Consider the following 19,059-nt stretch of genomic DNA (forward strand, 5'->3'; position numbering starts at 1 on the left):
GACTGAGCTATGTTGCCCCATACGCACATGTTACATGTGTGTATGTGTGAGTAAATGTGTGTGTAAACTGAATGAGTGTGGTGTTACGTGTGTACGTGCGTATATGTGTCTGAAAATTGAGAGTGCAGTACGTGTGTATGTGTGTAAATGCTTCTGAAAACTGATTGAGAGCGCAGTAGGTGTGTATGGGCGTGTGTGTGTGTGTGTGTAAATGTATCTGTAGGCTGATTGACAGTGCACTACGTGTGTGTGTGTGCTTGTGGTCTCCTCACCTTGTTGGGGAAAGTGCCCTCAATTTCCCGCAGGTAGTTGTCCATTACCTTGCGGCCCTTCTCGTCCACGGAAGCGCAAACTGACCAGATGAGGCTGAAGATGAACCAAAGCTCAACCATGCGACCGTAATGCTCCGTGTCTGATGGCATCACCTGGGGGGGGGGGATGGAGCGGGAACGAGAGAGGGCAATGAGGCATACAGCAATGTGAACGAGAAGGGCAGCCAGAGACAGGAGACAAGGAGAAACTCTCCCTGGAAATTTCCACAAATCCCATTACCATCATTTCTGTGAAACAATTAAGGCCTGGCTGAAAATTGGTCAACATTGCGATGACTATAAGCGGTTATTTATATGAAGTGTATGTTGTTGTAATTATTTTAGTTTGCCCTGTTTTAACATCGTAACAACGTGCTAATTGTACTGCCTGCGTGGACCATCTTCGCTGACCAAGGGACTGGCTATTAGCTTTGGCTAAAACACGTGCCCAGTACATCAGACAGCGCTTTAGAAGTCATCGATGTTTTCTGTGCTTGTCCCTTACAAACAGAGCAATAAATAAATAAGTTAAATTAATTCAGACACGGGGCTAGGGTGGAGGCTTGTGCGGCCTGTAGCGTAGTGGTTAAGGTAAAGGACTGGGACACACAAGGTCGGTGGTTTTAATCCCAGTGTAGCCACAATAAGATCTGCACAGCCATTGGGCCCTTGAGCAAGGCCCTTAACCCTGCACTGCTCCAGGGGAGGATCGTCTCCTGCTTAATCTAATCAACTGTACGTCGCTCTGGATAAGAGCGTCTGCCAAATGCCAATAATGTAATGTAATGTAATGTAATGGCTTGCCCGGCGCGAATCGGGAGGCGCAAGGGGCCGGGGGACTGACCCCGTTCTCGGGCGTGGCCAGGGCGTCGTACAGCCTGCAGAGGGAGCTAACTCCGTTCAGCTCTGTGATGGCCACCAGCTCCGTGCAGTGGGCCTTCCTGTAGCTGACTGTCTCCTCGATGTACTTGTCAAACAGCCTCCGCAGGTGCTCCACCTCCACCTGGAAGGAAGGAAGGAGGAAGGGAATGAGAGGAAAAGAGGAGGCACAGAAATCATCTCACTTTCCAAATAACACTACCAGACCTGGGTCAAATGTGTCATTGTTTTGGATTCAAATACTTTTGCTCGATTGATCTTGACTGGTGTGACTGAGCCAATCACGAGGGACAGAAGGGGGGAGGCGGGGGGGGGGTTGCACATGCTGAGAGTATTCCAGTACACCACACAAGTGGCTGAGGGTGGGTTTGAGAGGCGCTCGCCTTGTTGCGCTTCTCCATCCAGGACTGGGCGAAGGGCCTCCAGCCCAGGTCGGTGTAGTCGTTGTAGACCATCCCGCAGCGGGACACTGTGGCGGGGGAGGCCACGGCCAGGTCCTCCACCTCAAACAGCAGGGACACCTGCACACAACGCCACAAAGACTCCTAACAGCGGGACGCCATGTACAGATATACTGTATGTAGTGCTGCTGTTAGCAGCGCCTGTTCTGGTTAATATTGTCTATGTGTACATGTAGCGCTTCTGTTAGCTATTCGGGTTAATATTGTCTATGTGCACATGTAGCGCTTCTGTTAGCTATTCGGGCTAATATTGTCTATGTGTACATGGAACGCTTCTGTTAGCTGTTCAGGTTAATATCGTCTATGCGTACATGTAGCGCTTCTGTTAGCGATTCGGGTTACTATTGTCTATGTGTACATGTAGTGTTCCTGTTCTGGGTAATATTGTCTGCACATGTAATAACACACCTGTTTGGTTAATATTGTCTGCACATGTAACAACAGAGCTGTTCTGGTGAATATTGTCTGCAGATGTAGTAACAGACCTGTTCTGGCATGGATATCCTCTCCCCGTTGATGAGTGTCAGCACCTTGTTGTCGTCCATGACAGAATTCATGCTCTCGATCCACAAAGTGTCCACCGGCCCGTCAAACACAATCCACTTCTCATCCGGCCTTTCGTCTGCAGAGGGAGGGAGCAATGAGCCAGAAACCACACAGCCACACTGTACATCAGACAGAAACCACACAGCCACACTGTACATCAGACAGAGATAACACAGCCATACTGTACATCAGACAGAAACCACACAGCCACACTGTACATCAGACAGAGATAACACAGCCATACTGTACATCAGACAGAAACCACACAGCCATACTGTACATCCCACAGACAACAGCCATACTGTACATCCCATAGACAACACAGCCATACTGTACATCCCACAGAGACAACACTCACACATGCATGCACTGTGCAAATGCACACATATGGCAAAGCAAAAAATCACAGATACACACACACACACACACACACACGCACACACACAGAGACATATGCACACACACACAAGAAACACATACACATAGAGACATATGCACACACACACACACACACACACACACTTAGACACACATACACACACACGCACACATATATACACACAGACATATGCAAGCTCAATCACAGGCAGCCTCTCAGGTTCAAACGGCATAGCAACACAAGAACTAAAATAGTCTGAAATATCACCTAAAATGTCACCTTTTCTCCTGACAAAATCCCAGAAATACAGAGCACACAAAGTTCATTACTGAGTGCAAAATCAGAACCTGCCCAACCAATGCAGAGAGGCACACTATTAAAACTATCTGTGCCCTACAATATGTGAAAATGAACCGTCACAGAACATATATCAAATACACTAGCCACAAACAGCAACAAAGAGGGTAAAATATGATCTAATAATACCTGAAGAACATTTGAATGTGTACTTGAGTGTAGTTAATGTGTATAAAGCCACTGTATATAGCGCTCACGCGGTCTCAGTTGTGCAGTGTAATGGTGTTTCACAGTGCATAAGGCAGTTTGTTTACCCGACACGCAGGAAAACCGTTAACACCGCGCGCAAATTATTTTACAGCGCATCAGCCGCCCACGTTTAGACGTAAATGGCCGGGCTCTTTTCAGCGCTGAATTAACAAGACGTACAACCCCCGGTCCCTCCGCTTCCCAGAGGCAGAGTCATTGAATGTTTGCTTTTTAAAAAGACACGGCAATTCATTTAAGGGCTAATTTAAAAAACGGGGATTGCTCGACGGCGGCGTTCTGAATAGCGGGTGAGCGGGATGAGGCTGGGAGGGAGACCGGAGACATGTGCGCGTGCAGGGAACGCGTGAACGTGTTATTTATCTGAGCCGTGATTGAAGAAAAGGCCCGGAGAGCACACTCCAGTAAACTGGAGATGGACATTAAATAAAAAGAACCACTGAAGGCTCGGGAAAAGGGCTGATTTGTCCCGTTTGATTGATAGATTGGTGGCTGTCATAGCAATCAGGGCCGTCTCATCTCTTGAAGAGCAGAGCACTCAACCGTGGGCGGGAGGGGGAGGGGGGGGGGGGTCAGGCCTCTGTCCGTGTGGCGGGGCCAGGCTGGGACGGAGCGTTGCGAGGGTAAGCAGGCGAAGGACCGGAATACCGGGAATACCGGGAACACCGCACTGACGCAGTCGGGAAAGAAGAGAAGGCACTCCTCGCTCAGGCACTGGAGCCTTGTGTGGTTACAGCAAGGATACCAGACCCAGAGAGAACAGCTGCACTGTAAGTGCCTTGGAAGCTCCGTCTAGTAAAGACGACAGCCAGCGAAACAATGAGAACTGCGTATGCCTTCGGCAGACGGAGGGGCTGGTTCTCACCTACAATGAAACCACTCACGGCCCTGCTGTAGACCTGCCATACTGAGGAGCAGCGCATACTGTACTGACTCCATTCCCACTGAGCTGCAGGTCCGTAAGGACAGGGAAGTCTGCACACGTACAGCTGCAGGCTGCAATGTTAGTCTCAGCAAAAAAGCCACAGCGTGTAATATCTGTAATAATGCAAAATGACCGATTCAAATATAACACACACTCGAATTGAAGTGCATGTTTCGTATAGCTTTCATGCAGCGCATTGACACACTTGGGGTCAATTCAATTCAATTCACATTCAATGTAGTCAGTCGAGGGAGGAAATTAATTGGAACTGGTTTTGAGTTAAAATTAATTTCCCTGATAGAGAGAACTGAAATGGACCTCACCCCTAGCCCGGAGGAACAAGCATCTTTCCTGCCACAAGCCGGGGGTCGAGAGAGAGGGAGAGGGAGGGAGAGAGAGAGAGAGAGGGAGAGAGACAGAGAGAGGGAGGGAGAGGGAGAGAGAGAGAGTGAGGGAGAGAGAGGGAGAAGGAGAGAGAGGGAGAGAGGGAGAGAGGGAGAGAGACAGAGAGAGGGAGGGATAGGGATAGAGAGAGAGAGACAGAGAGAGGGAGGGAGAGGGAGAGAGAGAGAGGGAGAGAGAGAGGGAGAGAGACAGAGAGAGGGAGGGAGAAAGAGAAGGGGAGAATGGGGCTAATCGCCGGAGCGGGGGAACGCAGCGCTAAGCGGAATGGAGGGAGGCATTAGGGCCTGCGGGCCTGGGCAGAGCCGGGGAAAGAAAGCTGAGGGAAAGAAAGAGGTAATGGGACTTGGCCGGCGAATAATGACTTCCATTAATGACATAAAGCGCTGAGCATGGAGAAAGGGAACAGCCATCGCCACGTCCCTGAGCCCCCGAGAGGGACCTGTGCGGGGCCACGGGGCCGCAGGGCCACAGGGCCACAGGGCCACAGGGCCGCGGGGCCAGGCTGTGGAGGAGGACAGGTGCCGTGTGAAAACACAGCGGAGCAGAGTGAGCCTAGAGGTGCTGTATGTGGTGACGCATCAGCTTCTGTCAGCTGCTTATGTGTGCCTAAATCATCCTCGTCTCACTCAGTCTCTGTTTATGTCATCTGCTCCCATTACCACTACCCCCTCCCCACACCTTACCCACCCCCCTCCCCACTCCATGCCCCCCCTCTCCCATTCCTCTCTCTCACCACACCATGCCCCACCCCTCTCCCCACACCTTACCCACCCCTCTCCCATTCCTCCCTCTCCCCACACCATGCCCCACCCCCCTCCCCACACCTTACCCACCCCTCCCCCATTCCTCCCTCTCTCCACACCTTGCCCCACCCCCCTCCCCACACCTTACCGACCCCTCCCCCATTCCTCCCCCCCTCCCCCACACCTTGCCCCCCCTCTCCCATTCCTCCCCCCCTCCCCCACACCTTGCCCCCCCCCTCCCCACACCTTGCCCCCCCTCTCCCATTCCTCCCCCCCTCCCCACACCTTGCCCCCCCTCCCACATTCCTCCCCCCCTCCCCACACCTTACCCACCCCTCCCCCATTCCTCCCCCCCTCCCCACACCTTGCCCCCCCTCCCACATTCCTCCCCCCCTCCCCACACCTTACCCACCCCTCCCCCATTCCTCCCCCCCTCCCCACACCCAGCCCCCGTCCCCCCAGGGTGGTCAGTACCTGCGCAGGCGCCCCTCATGAGGGACGACAGCACCCCGTCGGTCCACTCGTTGGTGGAGAGGTCGTACTCCCCGTACAGCTCCCCCAGACTCACAGCCTTGGGGTTCAGAGGGCACTCCTGTTGGCCAGAGGTCAGAGGTCAGAGGTCAAGGCTCAGGGGTCAGAGAGATGACGGGACAAGGAGATGACGGGGTGAGAGGGTGAGGGAGGGAGGGAGCGGGCCGAAGGGAAGGGAAAAAGCAGGAGGTAGTGACAGAGAACGGGATGGAGAGAGGGAGAGGGAGAGGTGGACACGTGTTGTGGAACGCAGTTACAGGTGCAAAGACGGGAATTAAAAAGTGAGACAGGAATAATGAGAAACAGGGGGAGGTGATGTTTGCACGGTGGGAGAGACACAGACGCCGTAAATAGACATGCAAAGGAGGAGGCGTTGAGTCAGAGGGAAAAGAGCGGAAGAGCAGGGGGGGGAGAGGGAGAGAGAGAGGGAGAGAAAGAAAGAGAGGGAGAGAGAAAGTGTGAGAGACAGAGCAATAGAGTGAGAGAGAGGGTGTGAGGGAGAGAGAGCGATAGAGAGAGAGGGAAAGAGAGAGCGACAGAGTGAGAGGATGCAAATAGACATTCAGGAGTGCAGGGTGAGTCACTGGGGAAAGGGACAGAGCAACAGCAGAATAAGAATCAAGCCACACGGCAGTGCAGAGAAATCGGGGACAAGAGGGAGAAAACGACAGAATCTCGGGCTTCATGAAAAAGGTGATAAAAGAGGAAAGCAAAAGACACGATGGGGTCTGTGTAATGCGGTGGAGGGAAGGGAGGGGGGGGGGTGAGGAATCAAATCAGGAAAGGAGACGCAGCGAAGCGGAGCACAAACAGCGGTTAATGATCTCCGCGCGTTCCTGCGCCAGACGCGCACACATTAAAAACACGAGCGCAGGAAGCCGCAGAGCCTTAAAAAAGCGGCGCAGGAAGACGAAACGCCGCGTCTATTTTAAACCGCACCTGGGAGACCGGGGTGGGGGGGAGGGAGAGGTGATGAAGGGTAAAACTTTCAAATGTAGGGCTTAAACAAAGACGCACTTCACACGCCCAAACAGCCACAAACAGCCGCCGCGCGGCGGGTTGGCTTCAAACGCAGCCGCCCCGACGACTCGCTTAGCATTCCGCAAACGCCGTCGCGACGCCCCTCTCGCGAGCTGTCACTTCTGCTGTTCGTCGAAAAAAACCGTAAATTTATTTATTAAGTCGTTTCGGCAGGCCGGCCGCTCTCCGCAGGTTTGTAAACATCGCCGGCGGAACGGGCGGCTGACGGAGAGATTGCTTTGTAAAAAATCGATAGCGGGGCCGACGGCGCCGCCTTCGGCGGGGCCGGTCCTGGCGGGGGCCCCCGGGTCTTTTCGGGGGCCCGGAGCCGGCGATAAAGCCGGGCCAGCCGCGCGCTGTCTTCTTATCGGCGGGCTAAGTGTAATGTCGGCCCTTTAATTGCGACGCGGAGCCGGAACGGCCCCCGCTGATTTACCCCTCTCTGCCGGAGGAGCTCCGTTAAACAGACCCATCAGCTACGTCCAGCGGCGAAATTATTTATGCCGGCAGGATCGTTGGGAGGATCATAAAGTGGACGGAGTTAATAATGACGAAAGGCTGAATCCCCCCCAGAAATCCCCGCGGACGTCTGGGCGCGAGCGGCCTCTGCGACTGTAAATCAGGGGGAAACAGGCGGAGAGAAAAGGAGGGAGAATAACACACGGAAGTAGCTGTTGAAGCAAAACTTTCGGTAAAGTTGTGACCAGGGATTAATTACAGTGATAAGTGATGGCCATGATGTCGTAGGAAACGGAGATCGGTTCCACTAATTATTCAGCGTGTTGGCGGCAACCGATAGGACTTCCTGTCTATACTTCTGGGATCCCGGTGAGAATTCCCACACAGTAGCGAGAAACAATCCACAAACAACCATTGGTGCTGATCGACTGGATGATATGAATGTGTCCCACCACTGGTGGGGCTCTCTAAGGGTCAAATACCTCGACAATTCCTTGACTGATCTTGCCTGGTCTAACTGACCCAACTGAGAGGGCCAGAAGGCGAGGTTTTTGACCTGTTGAGAGTATTTCATAGGTTCCAATACACCAGGCAAGCTCAGTGTAGAAAAGCATAGCATAGAAAAGTGTTTGGCATAGAATTACGTGTTTGACCCAGGTATGCTCCACGGCTGTCCTGTCCCTACGGCAGCACCCCGTGCTCTGACGCACGCTTGGGGGGGGTTCTGCGGGGGTCCGGGCGGGCGGACTCACCCGGACCACGTTGTAGCCGGGGTCGCCCTTGCGGTGCAGGGTGGTGAGCGTGCTCTGCAGGGTCCTCCAGGTGACGGTCTTGCCGCTGCCCGTCTTGCCCACGATCATGGTGGAGTGGCGCGAGTTCTTGGTCTCGTACAGCTGGATCACCTTGGTGACGGTGAAGGGCGTGACCTGCAGGCCGGCCTGCCGGATCTCCGCCTCGATGGTCTTCTGTAGCTGCGGAGCGGGCGGAGAGAGAGCGGGGGAAACTCGCGAAACGGGACACTCCGAGTCACGGGATTACGGGCCAGCGCGTTTCCATAAGGCGTTCCCAGACACACGCTAGCCGATAATACTCGTTCCAGTCATTTTAGCTGACAATGTTATCCAAAGTGACTTACATCTCATTAGATTAAACAGGGGTCTATCCTCCCCTTGAAGCAATGTGGAGTTAAGGGCCTTGCTCAAGGGCCCAGCAGCTGTTATTGTGGCAACACTGGGGCTTGAACTACCAACCTTCTAGGTCTCAGACAAGCACCTTAGCCACTAGGCTATAACTCAGTGAGGTCACAGAAATCTTCTTAACTAACACAGCTCATAGACATTGCATTAGACCTACATCTCCAAACAGCTCTTAGGTTTCTTAATCAAAACTAACAATCAAAATTCAGTCACAATGTTAATTTTCTATTCGGTAGATTCTCACTTGGTGGCCCGGCCTAGCAGGTTGGTAACCCAGCGCATCAAATGCAGCGTTTATCAGTCTGTAACCCAGCGCATCAAATGCAGTGTTTATCAGTCTGTAACCCAGCGCATCAAATGCAGCGTTTATCAGTCTGTAACCCAGCGCATCAAATGCAGCGTTTATCAGTCTGTAACCCAGCGCATCAAATGCAGCGTTTATCAGTCTGTAACCCAGCGCATCAAATGCAGCGTTTATCGGTCTGTAACCCAGCGCATCAAATGCAGCGTTTATCAGTCTGTAACCCAGCGCATCAAATGCAGCGTTTATCAGTCTGTAACCCAGCGCATCAAATGCAGCGTTTATCAGTCTGTAACCCAGCGCATCAAATGCAGCGTTTATCAGTCTGTAACCCAGCGCATCAAATGCAGCGTTTATCAGTCTGTAACCCAGCGCATCAAATGCAGCGTTTATCAGTCTGTAACCCAGCGCATCAAATGCAGCGTTTATCAGTCTGTAACCCAGCGCATCAAATGCAGCGTTTATCAGTCTGTAACCCAGCGCATCAAATGCAGTGTTTATCAGTCTGTAACCCAGCGCATTAAATGCAGCGTTTATCAGTCTGTAACCCAGCGCATCAAATGCAGCGTTTATCAGTCTGTAACCCAGCGGATCAAATGCAGCATTTATCAGTCTGTAACCCAGCGCATCAAATGCAGCGTTTATCAGTCTGTAACCCAGCGGATCAAATGCAGCGTTTATCAGTCTGTAACCCAGCGCATCAAATGCAGCGTTTATCAGTCTGTAACCCAGCGGATCAAATGCAGCGTTTATCAGTCTGTAACCCAGCGCATCAAATGCAGCGTTTATCAGTCTGTAACCCAGCGCATCAAACGCAGCGTTTATCAGTCTGTAACCCAGCGCATCAAATGCAGCGTTTATCAGTCTGTAACCCAGCGCATCAAATGCAGCGTTTATCAGTCTGTAACCCAGCGCATCAAATGCAGCGTTTATCAGTCTGTAACCCAGCGCATCAAATGCAGCGTTTATCAGTCTGTAACCCAGCGCACAAACTGAAGTGCACAGCCCTTATTGTTCTGGCAGTATTCAGGCCTGCATCAGGCGGACTGTACCTTCCCGTAGTCGATGGTGGGGGTGTCCACCCCGGGGAAGAGGTCCTGGATGATGCCGTTGAAGAGCGGCAGGTCGACCACCGTCAGTTTGGCAATGTTCATGTCCTTCATGGACATCAACAGGATCTGCAGAGAGGAAGAAAGCAGGTCGAGAGGCACCGCGTCTGACACCGTTAAAAGGTTTTATTTTTACTCCGCGGATCAAACCAGAAACAAGGTTGCACAAGGTTGACACTTTCCGAACATCAAAAAATGTAAATGTAACTCTTCACTCAGATAAGAGAAAGTGTTTTTTTTTTTTTTTGATTGAAATTATTAGATGGGTTGGCTAAGCTGACAACAACTGTTCTCTTTGATCTTTATGATTCCACATAGGATTTTGGGGACCAAACTCATGTTTAAAAAATGTTTAAACTAGACATAACCAATTTCACTGCTGTAATTTTCCCTACCCCTATCACATTGCTTGTGTTCTGTGAAGCTATACTATTTATATTAATATAAAAACTATAAGAAGAAATTTAAAGAAAATCAGTGTGCTTCAGAATTACAGTAAGCTGCCAGTTAACTAAACTGGCAACAATTAGTGTTGTTTACTATATGAACTTGTGCACTAACTCTTAACTACAGCTACAATAAAGGTAAGGGCTACTAGCTATTAACTACATATGGAAATTGTGATGCCGTGAAAACCTGAGAATGTTGAGTGTATTGTGTCAAATGTCAAAATTAGCTTCAGGGAAGAAAACCCATTTACTTCATCTGTAAATTACATAGCTTGTTCTAGCTAGCTAGGGTCATGGCTAGCTAGCTGAAGATGTTCACAAACTTGCTGCGTTATGTGAACTTGAAACTTAATTTCAGGCTGATGCCGCTATTTTACTGTTTGTACTTTCTCCTCTCAATTCTAAGCTTTCAAAAAGTGGCCTGAGGCAAACCAATTAAAGTTTGTCCTTCAAACTTTTTTTTTTTTTTTTTTTGCTAGTTATATCTCAGGGCCCACCAGGGAGCAGAGGAAGGTTTATTTTTTGTGCTCGTCGGTACTCTTCAGCACCTGCACTCGTTTCCAGCCCTCAGACGGAGAGCCCTTAAAAGCAGTGCCGCAGGACGGGGGGGACACGTGGGCGGGGAGGGCGCGTTCGGGGGGCGCACGTGGGGGGGTCGGAGGTCACGCACCTCCTCGTCTCCGCTGTCGGGGCAGACGCGACGCTTCTTGCCGGCGTAGCGCAGGAGAGAGGTCAGAGCGCGCAGGCCGAAGTCGTAGTGGTCCTGTTTGGACAGCTGCTGCACTGCCAGCGAGTACAGGGTAAACACCTTCTTCGCCAGCATCTGAGACGGATGGAAACACACACGAGAGTGAACACGCGGTGACCCGGGTGCTCAACCGCGGATCTGTCTGAGGCTCATAACCTGCACACACACACACACTACATTCTCACACACTACATTCTCACACACCCACACGCACAAACACACAACATTCTTACACACACATCCTCACACACACATTCTCACACACGCACACTACATTCTCACACACACATCCTCCCACACGCACAAACACACAACATTCTTACACACACATCCTCACACACACATTCTCACACACACACACAACATTCTCACACACACATTCTCACACACACACACACAACATTCTCACACACATCCTCCCACACGCACAAACACACAACATTCTTACACACACATCCTCACACACACATTCTCACACACACACACAACATTCTCACACACACATCCTCACACACACATTCTCACACACACACACACAACATTCTCACACACACATCCTCCCACACGCACAAACACACAACATTCTTACACACACATCCTCACACACTACATTCTCACACATACATTCTCACACACACACACACACACACACACAACATTCTTACACACACATCCTCACACACACACACACTACATTCTCACACACACATTCTCACACACTACATTCTCACACACACATTCTCACACACACACACACACAACATTCTTACACACACATCCTCACACACTACATTCTCACACACACATTCACACACACACACACACACAACATTCTTACACACACATCCTCACACACGCACACACACTACATTCTCACACACACATTCTCACACACTACATTCTCACACACACATTCTCACACACACACACACACACACAACATTCTTACACACACATCCTCACACACTACATTCTCACACACACATCCTCCCACACGCACAAACACACAACATTCTTACACACACATCCTCACACACGCACACACACTACATTCTCACACACACATTCTCACACACACACACACACACACACACAACAAGCACAGTACCATATTTTAGCATTTGGAAATGCAGGGAAATATTACTATATTAGTTACTTTGCCTCATAGGTCATGTGTGTGTGTCACTGTTTCAAGTGACAGGTCAGGCTTGGAAGATTCAATTAGCTGACAAAAAATAATAATAATTTCAGTTTAGGGTGAAATTATTCCCTGTGCTGTCAAAAATAGAACTGGACGAAACTCTCGGCTTAAAAATTGTACCTACGCTGCAGGGCAATATTTTTTGGGATATTTTATCCTTCCAAAATTCTAAACCTCTGCCAGCCCTCCATGGGATCTTCAGTTTCAGCGGAAGCTTTGCTGCAGGGCCAAAGCAGTGGCGTGGCTCGAAATTAAAACACGTATTTACTTCTACGCATGCCAAAAACCAGCGTGCCCCCACCCCCCCCCCCCACCCCATCTCCCCCCCCCCCCCCAGCATTTACATAAGCTCTGCTCGTCTATTCCCGAAACGAAGCAGCCGGGCTCTCATTCAAGATGGCCCCTGCCTCCCTATCCTGCACTCACGGATGCTGGTCTCTAATCAGCGTCCCCCATGGAGCGCTGATCACACATCAGCGATGCACAGGGGCGTCCGCATCACAGGAGGGCCGTACGCATCACGGGAGGGCCGTACGCATCACAGGAGGACCGTACGCATCACAGGAGGGTCGTACGCGTCACATCTCCTTATCGGCTCCGGTTTACGCGGGGCGGCTTGGCAGACGCTCTTATCGAGGGAGACCAACAGCAGCGCAGTGAGTCAGTGTTGCTGCTCTCAGGAATGCTAAAATGCGATACCAAGGGCTCACTAACTCACTGCACTCTCGTGAAAAAGGGTTCTTTGTCTTTGTCTCCGTAGAGGAACCCTTTCGAGTTCTTTCTATGGAACCCTCTATCATATCACCTGAAGTGTGAAAAAGCTTCCAGATAAAGAACCACTTGGTAGTAGATAGGGTTCTGAAATGTGGTACGAAGAGCTCGCTTGGTACTATAACTCTATTCTATAACTTTCCAAAAGAGGACCCTTTTCAGTTCTCTACGGAACCATCTACCAGAGGCGTGAAGTGTGAAAGCTCCCCACACAAAGAACCGCTTTGCCCAGCGAAGAACCCTTGAACTGGATGGGGTTCTACGGATGGGGTTCTACGGGGGTTGCACTGGGCGGACCTTGCAGTTGTTGAAGCCCTCCCCGAACAGGGTGATCTCGGCGATGAGCGTGGAGTCCGGCACCACCATGGAGATGGGCCGGAACATGGACTTGAGGTTGTCAGGGAGCTCCGTGCGGCCGGCGTAGCCTGGAGAGGAGAAAGGCACAGCGGGGGGGGGGGGGGGGGGGGGGTCAGAGACCGGAGGAGGGCGACCGGCAAAGCTGTAATTCTGAGCTGAAGCTCTACATCACGGGCAGCATTTCACTCCAGTTGCCATGGTGAGAGAAGGTCACTCGGTGTGTTTGTCCCTGACTACAGTACCAGCATAGTGCTGTGCGTCGCGGCGGATGACAGAAATGGCGAATCCCCGGGCAATAAATATGCATGTTGGCTGACATGTGTATTGCAGTCTTCATGACTGTAAAGATGCTGTCTCACTGTGTAATTAATGGCGTATGTTTGAATGGTACACGCCTATAACTGCACTGCTGTGTATGACAGTGTAATGAATGGCATACGCCTATGAGAGATATGCCATGTTATGAAACAACCATTGTAAGTATTCTGGAGGTCTGTGTCCTGCAGTATGCCAATATATGGATGTTGAATGTCTGTGTAACTTTGTAAGGACATTATATGTTCAATTCAATTCAATTTTATGTGTGTAGTGCTTTTTACAGACTGTCACAAAGACGCTTCACAGAGTAACAGAGGGGCAGAAAGGGAGAGGGCAAACACCAGAGGCCCAAAATGACATTAAAGTACAGCATGTAAAAAACTGTGTTTGTGTAATAACTACTGTATGACTGTGTACGTGTGATGTCTGTGTAAGAATATTTTATGCCTGTATAATCAACGGTGTATGTGTACGTAAGGAAGCTGTATAACTGTGTAATAAATTATTTATACTGGTGTAATAAATGTTGTATGGCTATGTAAGAAAGCCGTATAACCACGTAATAAATGATTTACACTAGTGTAATAAATGTTGTATGGCTATGTAAGAAAGCAGTATAACTGTGTAATAAATTATTTACACTGGTGCAATAAATGCTGTATGGCTATGTAAGAAAGCAGTATAACTGTGTAATAAATGATTTACACTAGTGTAATAAATGTTGTATAGCTATGTAAGAAAGCAGTATAACTGTGTAATAAATCATTTACACTGGTGCAATAAATGCTGTATGGCTATGTAAGAAAGCTGTATAACTACGTAATAAATGATTTACACTAGTGTAATAAATGCTGTATGGCTATGTAAGAAAGCAGTATAACTGTGTAATAAATCATTTACACTGGTGCAATAAATGTTGTATGGCTATGTAAGAAAGCTGTATAACTATGTAATAAATGATTTACACTGGTGCAATAAATGCTGTATGGCTATGTAAGAAAGCTGTATAACTACGTAATAAATGATTAACAGAGGTGTAATAACCGCTGAGGCGGCAGTGCGCTGGCGTACCCGGGTTCATGGTGATGAAGATGCCGCAGGACCACACTAAGCGGATGTCTCGGCCCTCGAACAGGAAGTTGGTGGCGCCGGCGGACAGAGCGGACAGGATGGACAGGATCTGCTGGGCCACCACCGACAGCACCTCGATGTTGATGCGGTTGAACTCGTCGAAGCAGCCCCACGCTCCGGTCTGCAGCCGAGAACACAAGCACCGTCATTCAGGACCATCTACACGAGCAGGGGGCGTTCAGCCTGTTGTGCAGCTCTGAACCTGCGCTGTACAACACCTGTCTTCTGCATGGTACACTTCCGGGTCTATCCAATAACTGTACGGGTTCTGAAAGGGTTTGTTGGCTTGTTTTTCGTAGGGGAGTCCTTTTTTTAGTTCTTTGTGGAACCTTCTATGGCAGGCAAGAGAAGCGTGAAAGCTCCCAGACTGAACCATTCTGCCCAAAAAGGAGCCCTTGAACTAGACACGGTGCCTCAATGGAGATACAGAGGAGGCTTTTCATCTGCTGACCAGTCTGTGTTCTACAGTACCAGTGTTACCTGTGCTGTATGGCACCTGTGTTGTACAAGCTGTTAACAGCTTTTTCTTCACAGTGTGGTTCTCTTGTAATGTTCCATACCTGTATTAGCTGTGCTGTTGAGTGCCTGTGTTAGCTGTGCTGTTGAGTACCTGTGTTAGCTGTGCTGTTGAGTGTCTGTGTTAGCTGTGCTGTTGAGTGCCTGTATTAGCTGTGCTGTTGAGTACTTGTGTTAGCTGTGCTGTTGAGTACCTGTATTAGCTGTGCTGTTGAGTACCTGTATTAGCTGTGCTGTTGAGTGTCTGTGTTAGCTGTGCTGTTGAGTACCTGTATTAGCTGTGCTGTTGAGTGCCTGTGTTAGCTGTGCTGTTGAGTGCCTGTATTAGCTGTGCTGTTGAGTGCCTGTGTTAGCTGTGCTGTTGAGTGCCTGTGTTAGCTGTGCTGTTGAGTGCCTGTGTTAGCTGTGCTGTTGAGTGCCTGTATTAGCTGTGCTGTTGAGTGCCTGTGTTAGCTGTGCTGTTGAGTGCCTGTATTAGCTGTGCTGTTGAGTGCCTGTGTTAGCTGTGCTGTTGAGTGCCTGTGTTAGCTGTGCTGTTGAGTGCCTGTATTAGCTGTGCTGTTGAGTGCCTGTATTAGCTGTGCTGTTGAGTGCCTGTGTTACCCGAGCTGTCCCATACCTGAGCCAGGCCGGAGTACATGCGGCCCATGGATTTGAAATCCAGGCCCTCGGAGCAGTTGACCACGATGACGTACATGCCCATGGCCTTGCCCAGGTCCTTCACCGTCTCCGTCTTCCCCGTGCCGGCCGGGCCCTTTGGCGAGCCCCCCCGATTCAGGTGCAGGGCGGTGGTCAGGGTCATGTAGCACCTGGAGAGAGGAGGGCCGCAGTCACAGGCCTGTGGCAGCCATTTTCCCGCTCCCCGCCCTGAGTAACGGGGAGACTGCCGTACCGACCGCCTTCTTGCTTAAAGGGTAATTACACTCTTTTCAGCTGCACATGTTCGTATGCCAACTTTACATAACATTTAAATCCATGGCATTATTTCAACATTTAACAATTTTGGCATAAAAAATTGGTGTAAAAATTGGTGTGTTCTGCTGCCGAGAAATGCCTTCTGCCATCTATTCTGGCCCCGCCCCAATTGTGATGTGAGACATCCAGTCAGAAAAGTGTTGACGCTCACGGATTTGTCTGCTTAGTGGGAAAGTCGGAAAGCCAGCTGTTAAGAGATCAATACTCCGCGGAACGCTGCCGGTATCCGATCGGTGAGATCACACTTTCTGTGAATGAGACGGACACACAGCTGATCGTTTACCTGTCGGTGAGCGGGGTGATGACCAGGCGGCCGGAGTTTCCCAGGTACTCGTATCCGTACAGGAAGCGCGTGTTGGTCTGCCTGATGATGCAGTCGTCCGCGTCCTGCGAAAGAGAGAGAGGGTTTTGGGGCGAAAGGGCGAAACGTTCCATGTGTCTGTGCCTTCTGCTCTGTCTTACTGGAACTCTACGTCACGTTTATCCATTTGTCTCCATATTTATTCAAATTTTAACAGTTGAAGAATCAGGCAGACCTGGGTCAAATACGTAATTGTTTGTGTGTCGAATAATTTTCTGTGTTCAACTGATCTTTCCTGGTGTAAGTGAGCCATCCAAGAGGGCCAAAAGGCAGGGTTTGCACTTTTGAGTATGAGTATTTCACAGGTACCAGACAAGAACAGTAGAAAAGCATTTGAATCCAAAATAATTAGGTATTTGACCCAGGTCTGGAATCAGGTACAAAGGGGTTTGGCAAAATAATATAATTTTTCCACAACATGTGTATATATACCACTCTCTTTCATTGTCTACCTCTTCCCTCTTTACCTTTTTAACATTTCTTACATCCTCTCTTCCTACCCCTTTAAATCCCCCCTCCCCCCCCCAAACTCCACCTCTTGTGTCCCTGGCCCCGCCTCACCTTATCCCAGTACAGACGCAGCTGGCTCAGCCAATCAAAGGATGACACGTCACAGCAGCCGGCTTTGGCCAGTTTGTCGATGACATCGCGGTTGTGGACCTCCACGGTAACCAGAGCCACGATCTTCAGTCGGAGGATCTTGGACAGGTTCCCGCGGATGGCTTCCGAATACCGCCGCAGCATGGACACCTGCGGCCGGTTCAGAGCAATCCCATAATCCACCACACATACAGACTCAAATCAGGTGATTTCCATAGGTAATCATTGAGTTTGGCTAAAGTCTGAAATATGGACAGCAAACAATCAAAACCAACATGATCTTGATTTTACATGCCCTGGATATCGGTTCACATATACTGAATCCTGGAAAACGCCACCCCACGACGGCATTTTCTAATCGCAAGGAGAAATATAATAGATATAATATATGAAGAGATATATGAAATAAAACTCATAATCCTTCAAATTTACACCTAATCCATCAGCAAAAGGCAAAAAAAATGTAGCAACAGAGGTTAGGGCTTGGGTTAGGGTTACGATGTAACATCACATCACAATGTTAATTTTGCAGAGACACAAAAAACGTTTTGTACGCACGTGTTGGAGCGCCTCAGTTTTGGTTACCGTATTGTTGACTTAAACCACTAGGGGGCGGATGTTGGGGAAAACACAGGAGGCCGATTTCAGTGATCGGAACAATCGGTCACCTGTCGTCGAATTAGTGTGAGACCAGGCTCTCAAAACAGATCACAGCCTAAAGTATACATTCTGCCAAACAATTCCTGACACTATTGAGCGACAATTACCACAAACAAGCGCTGTTGTAAAGAGGCATGTTTCAAAATTTGTAGCACAAAAAAGATTACACAGAACAAAAACACGAAAGAGCCCCCATCTTTTATTGATGGGCCAGTGCTCCATTGTAGCTAACAAGCTACTGCGGCTCCTTTTGAAATGCCAACAAAGCAGTATTCAATTTGCTTTCGCGAACATCAAATTAAATGTCAGTCGCTAGCAGGGATGTGTCCTATGAGATGTCAGCAAACAAGCCGTGACAAATATCTTTTTTGTAAGCAAGTCGCTCAAATTTATACGTGTCAAAGTCATGATACAGCGTGCCAGATGCGGCCGAAAACACAAACATACGAATCAATTGTTTGGCTCGATCCTTAACGTCTTTTGGCTTGTCATGTATATTGTTCCCAAAATCACACAAAGGCGATACGTTAAATTCGTCTGACAGATTCGGTACGACGTAAACGTTGTGAGAATTTTTTAATGTTTGTAATTAAGTAGCACTAATATATCTAGCCACACAATGTTTCTCGAATCTTCCCCAGTGTGCTTACAGGATGTCACACTCCTCATCTCCCTTCACTGGCTCCCTTTTACAGCTCAACGTCAAGGTTAAACCCTTGGTACTGGCCTGCAGGAACACTTCCCTGCTTAAAAAAACACCTTTTTTTGAAACAGCTGGTAACTGGCTGACCCGTTCAGCCCACCTCCCAGCTCAACGTGGTTTAGCTGGTTGACCAGTTCAGACCAGCTCCCAGCTCGACGTGGTTTCACCAGCTCAAGCAATATTTTGAAACAACTGGTAGCTGGTTGACCAGTTCAGACCAGCTACCAACGTAGACAAGCTACAAGCACTAATCATACCCAGCTGGACCAGCTTATGACCAGTTTGGCCTGCTCAAGTTTCAGTCTTGTGAAGCTGGCACGGCTGGATTCTACAGCAGGGCCTACCTCCAGCCAATCTAGACAAGGACAGCAGTATCATGGGAGATCTCCTGACAAACACTGAGCCTTCATTTCCCGCCCCTGCCCACTCATAGCACTCCC

At 49.6% G+C, this 19,059-nt stretch overlaps 1 protein-coding gene across 1 annotated transcript in view; it reads right to left on the bottom strand.

Moving 5' to 3' along the window:
- The window catches only part of dnah2 (dynein, axonemal, heavy chain 2), a 131,064-nt gene that overhangs the window by 44,950 nt on the left and 67,055 nt on the right, over positions 1-19,059 (bottom strand). Inside the window, 13 exon segments of the mRNA XM_061234030.1 lie at positions 273-425; positions 1,156-1,314; positions 1,574-1,711; positions 2,137-2,273; positions 5,688-5,805; positions 7,976-8,194; positions 9,773-9,898; positions 10,949-11,101; positions 13,296-13,423; positions 14,745-14,925; positions 15,940-16,129; positions 16,579-16,682; positions 17,218-17,406. Of these exon segments, the coding sequence (XP_061090014.1) occupies positions 273-425; positions 1,156-1,314; positions 1,574-1,711; positions 2,137-2,273; positions 5,688-5,805; positions 7,976-8,194; positions 9,773-9,898; positions 10,949-11,101; positions 13,296-13,423; positions 14,745-14,925; positions 15,940-16,129; positions 16,579-16,682; positions 17,218-17,406 (1,995 nt within the window).

Source organism: Conger conger, chromosome 3 (genome assembly GCF_963514075.1).
Source record: "Conger conger chromosome 3, fConCon1.1, whole genome shotgun sequence".
Taxonomy (NCBI): Eukaryota; Metazoa; Chordata; class Actinopteri; order Anguilliformes; family Congridae; genus Conger; species Conger conger.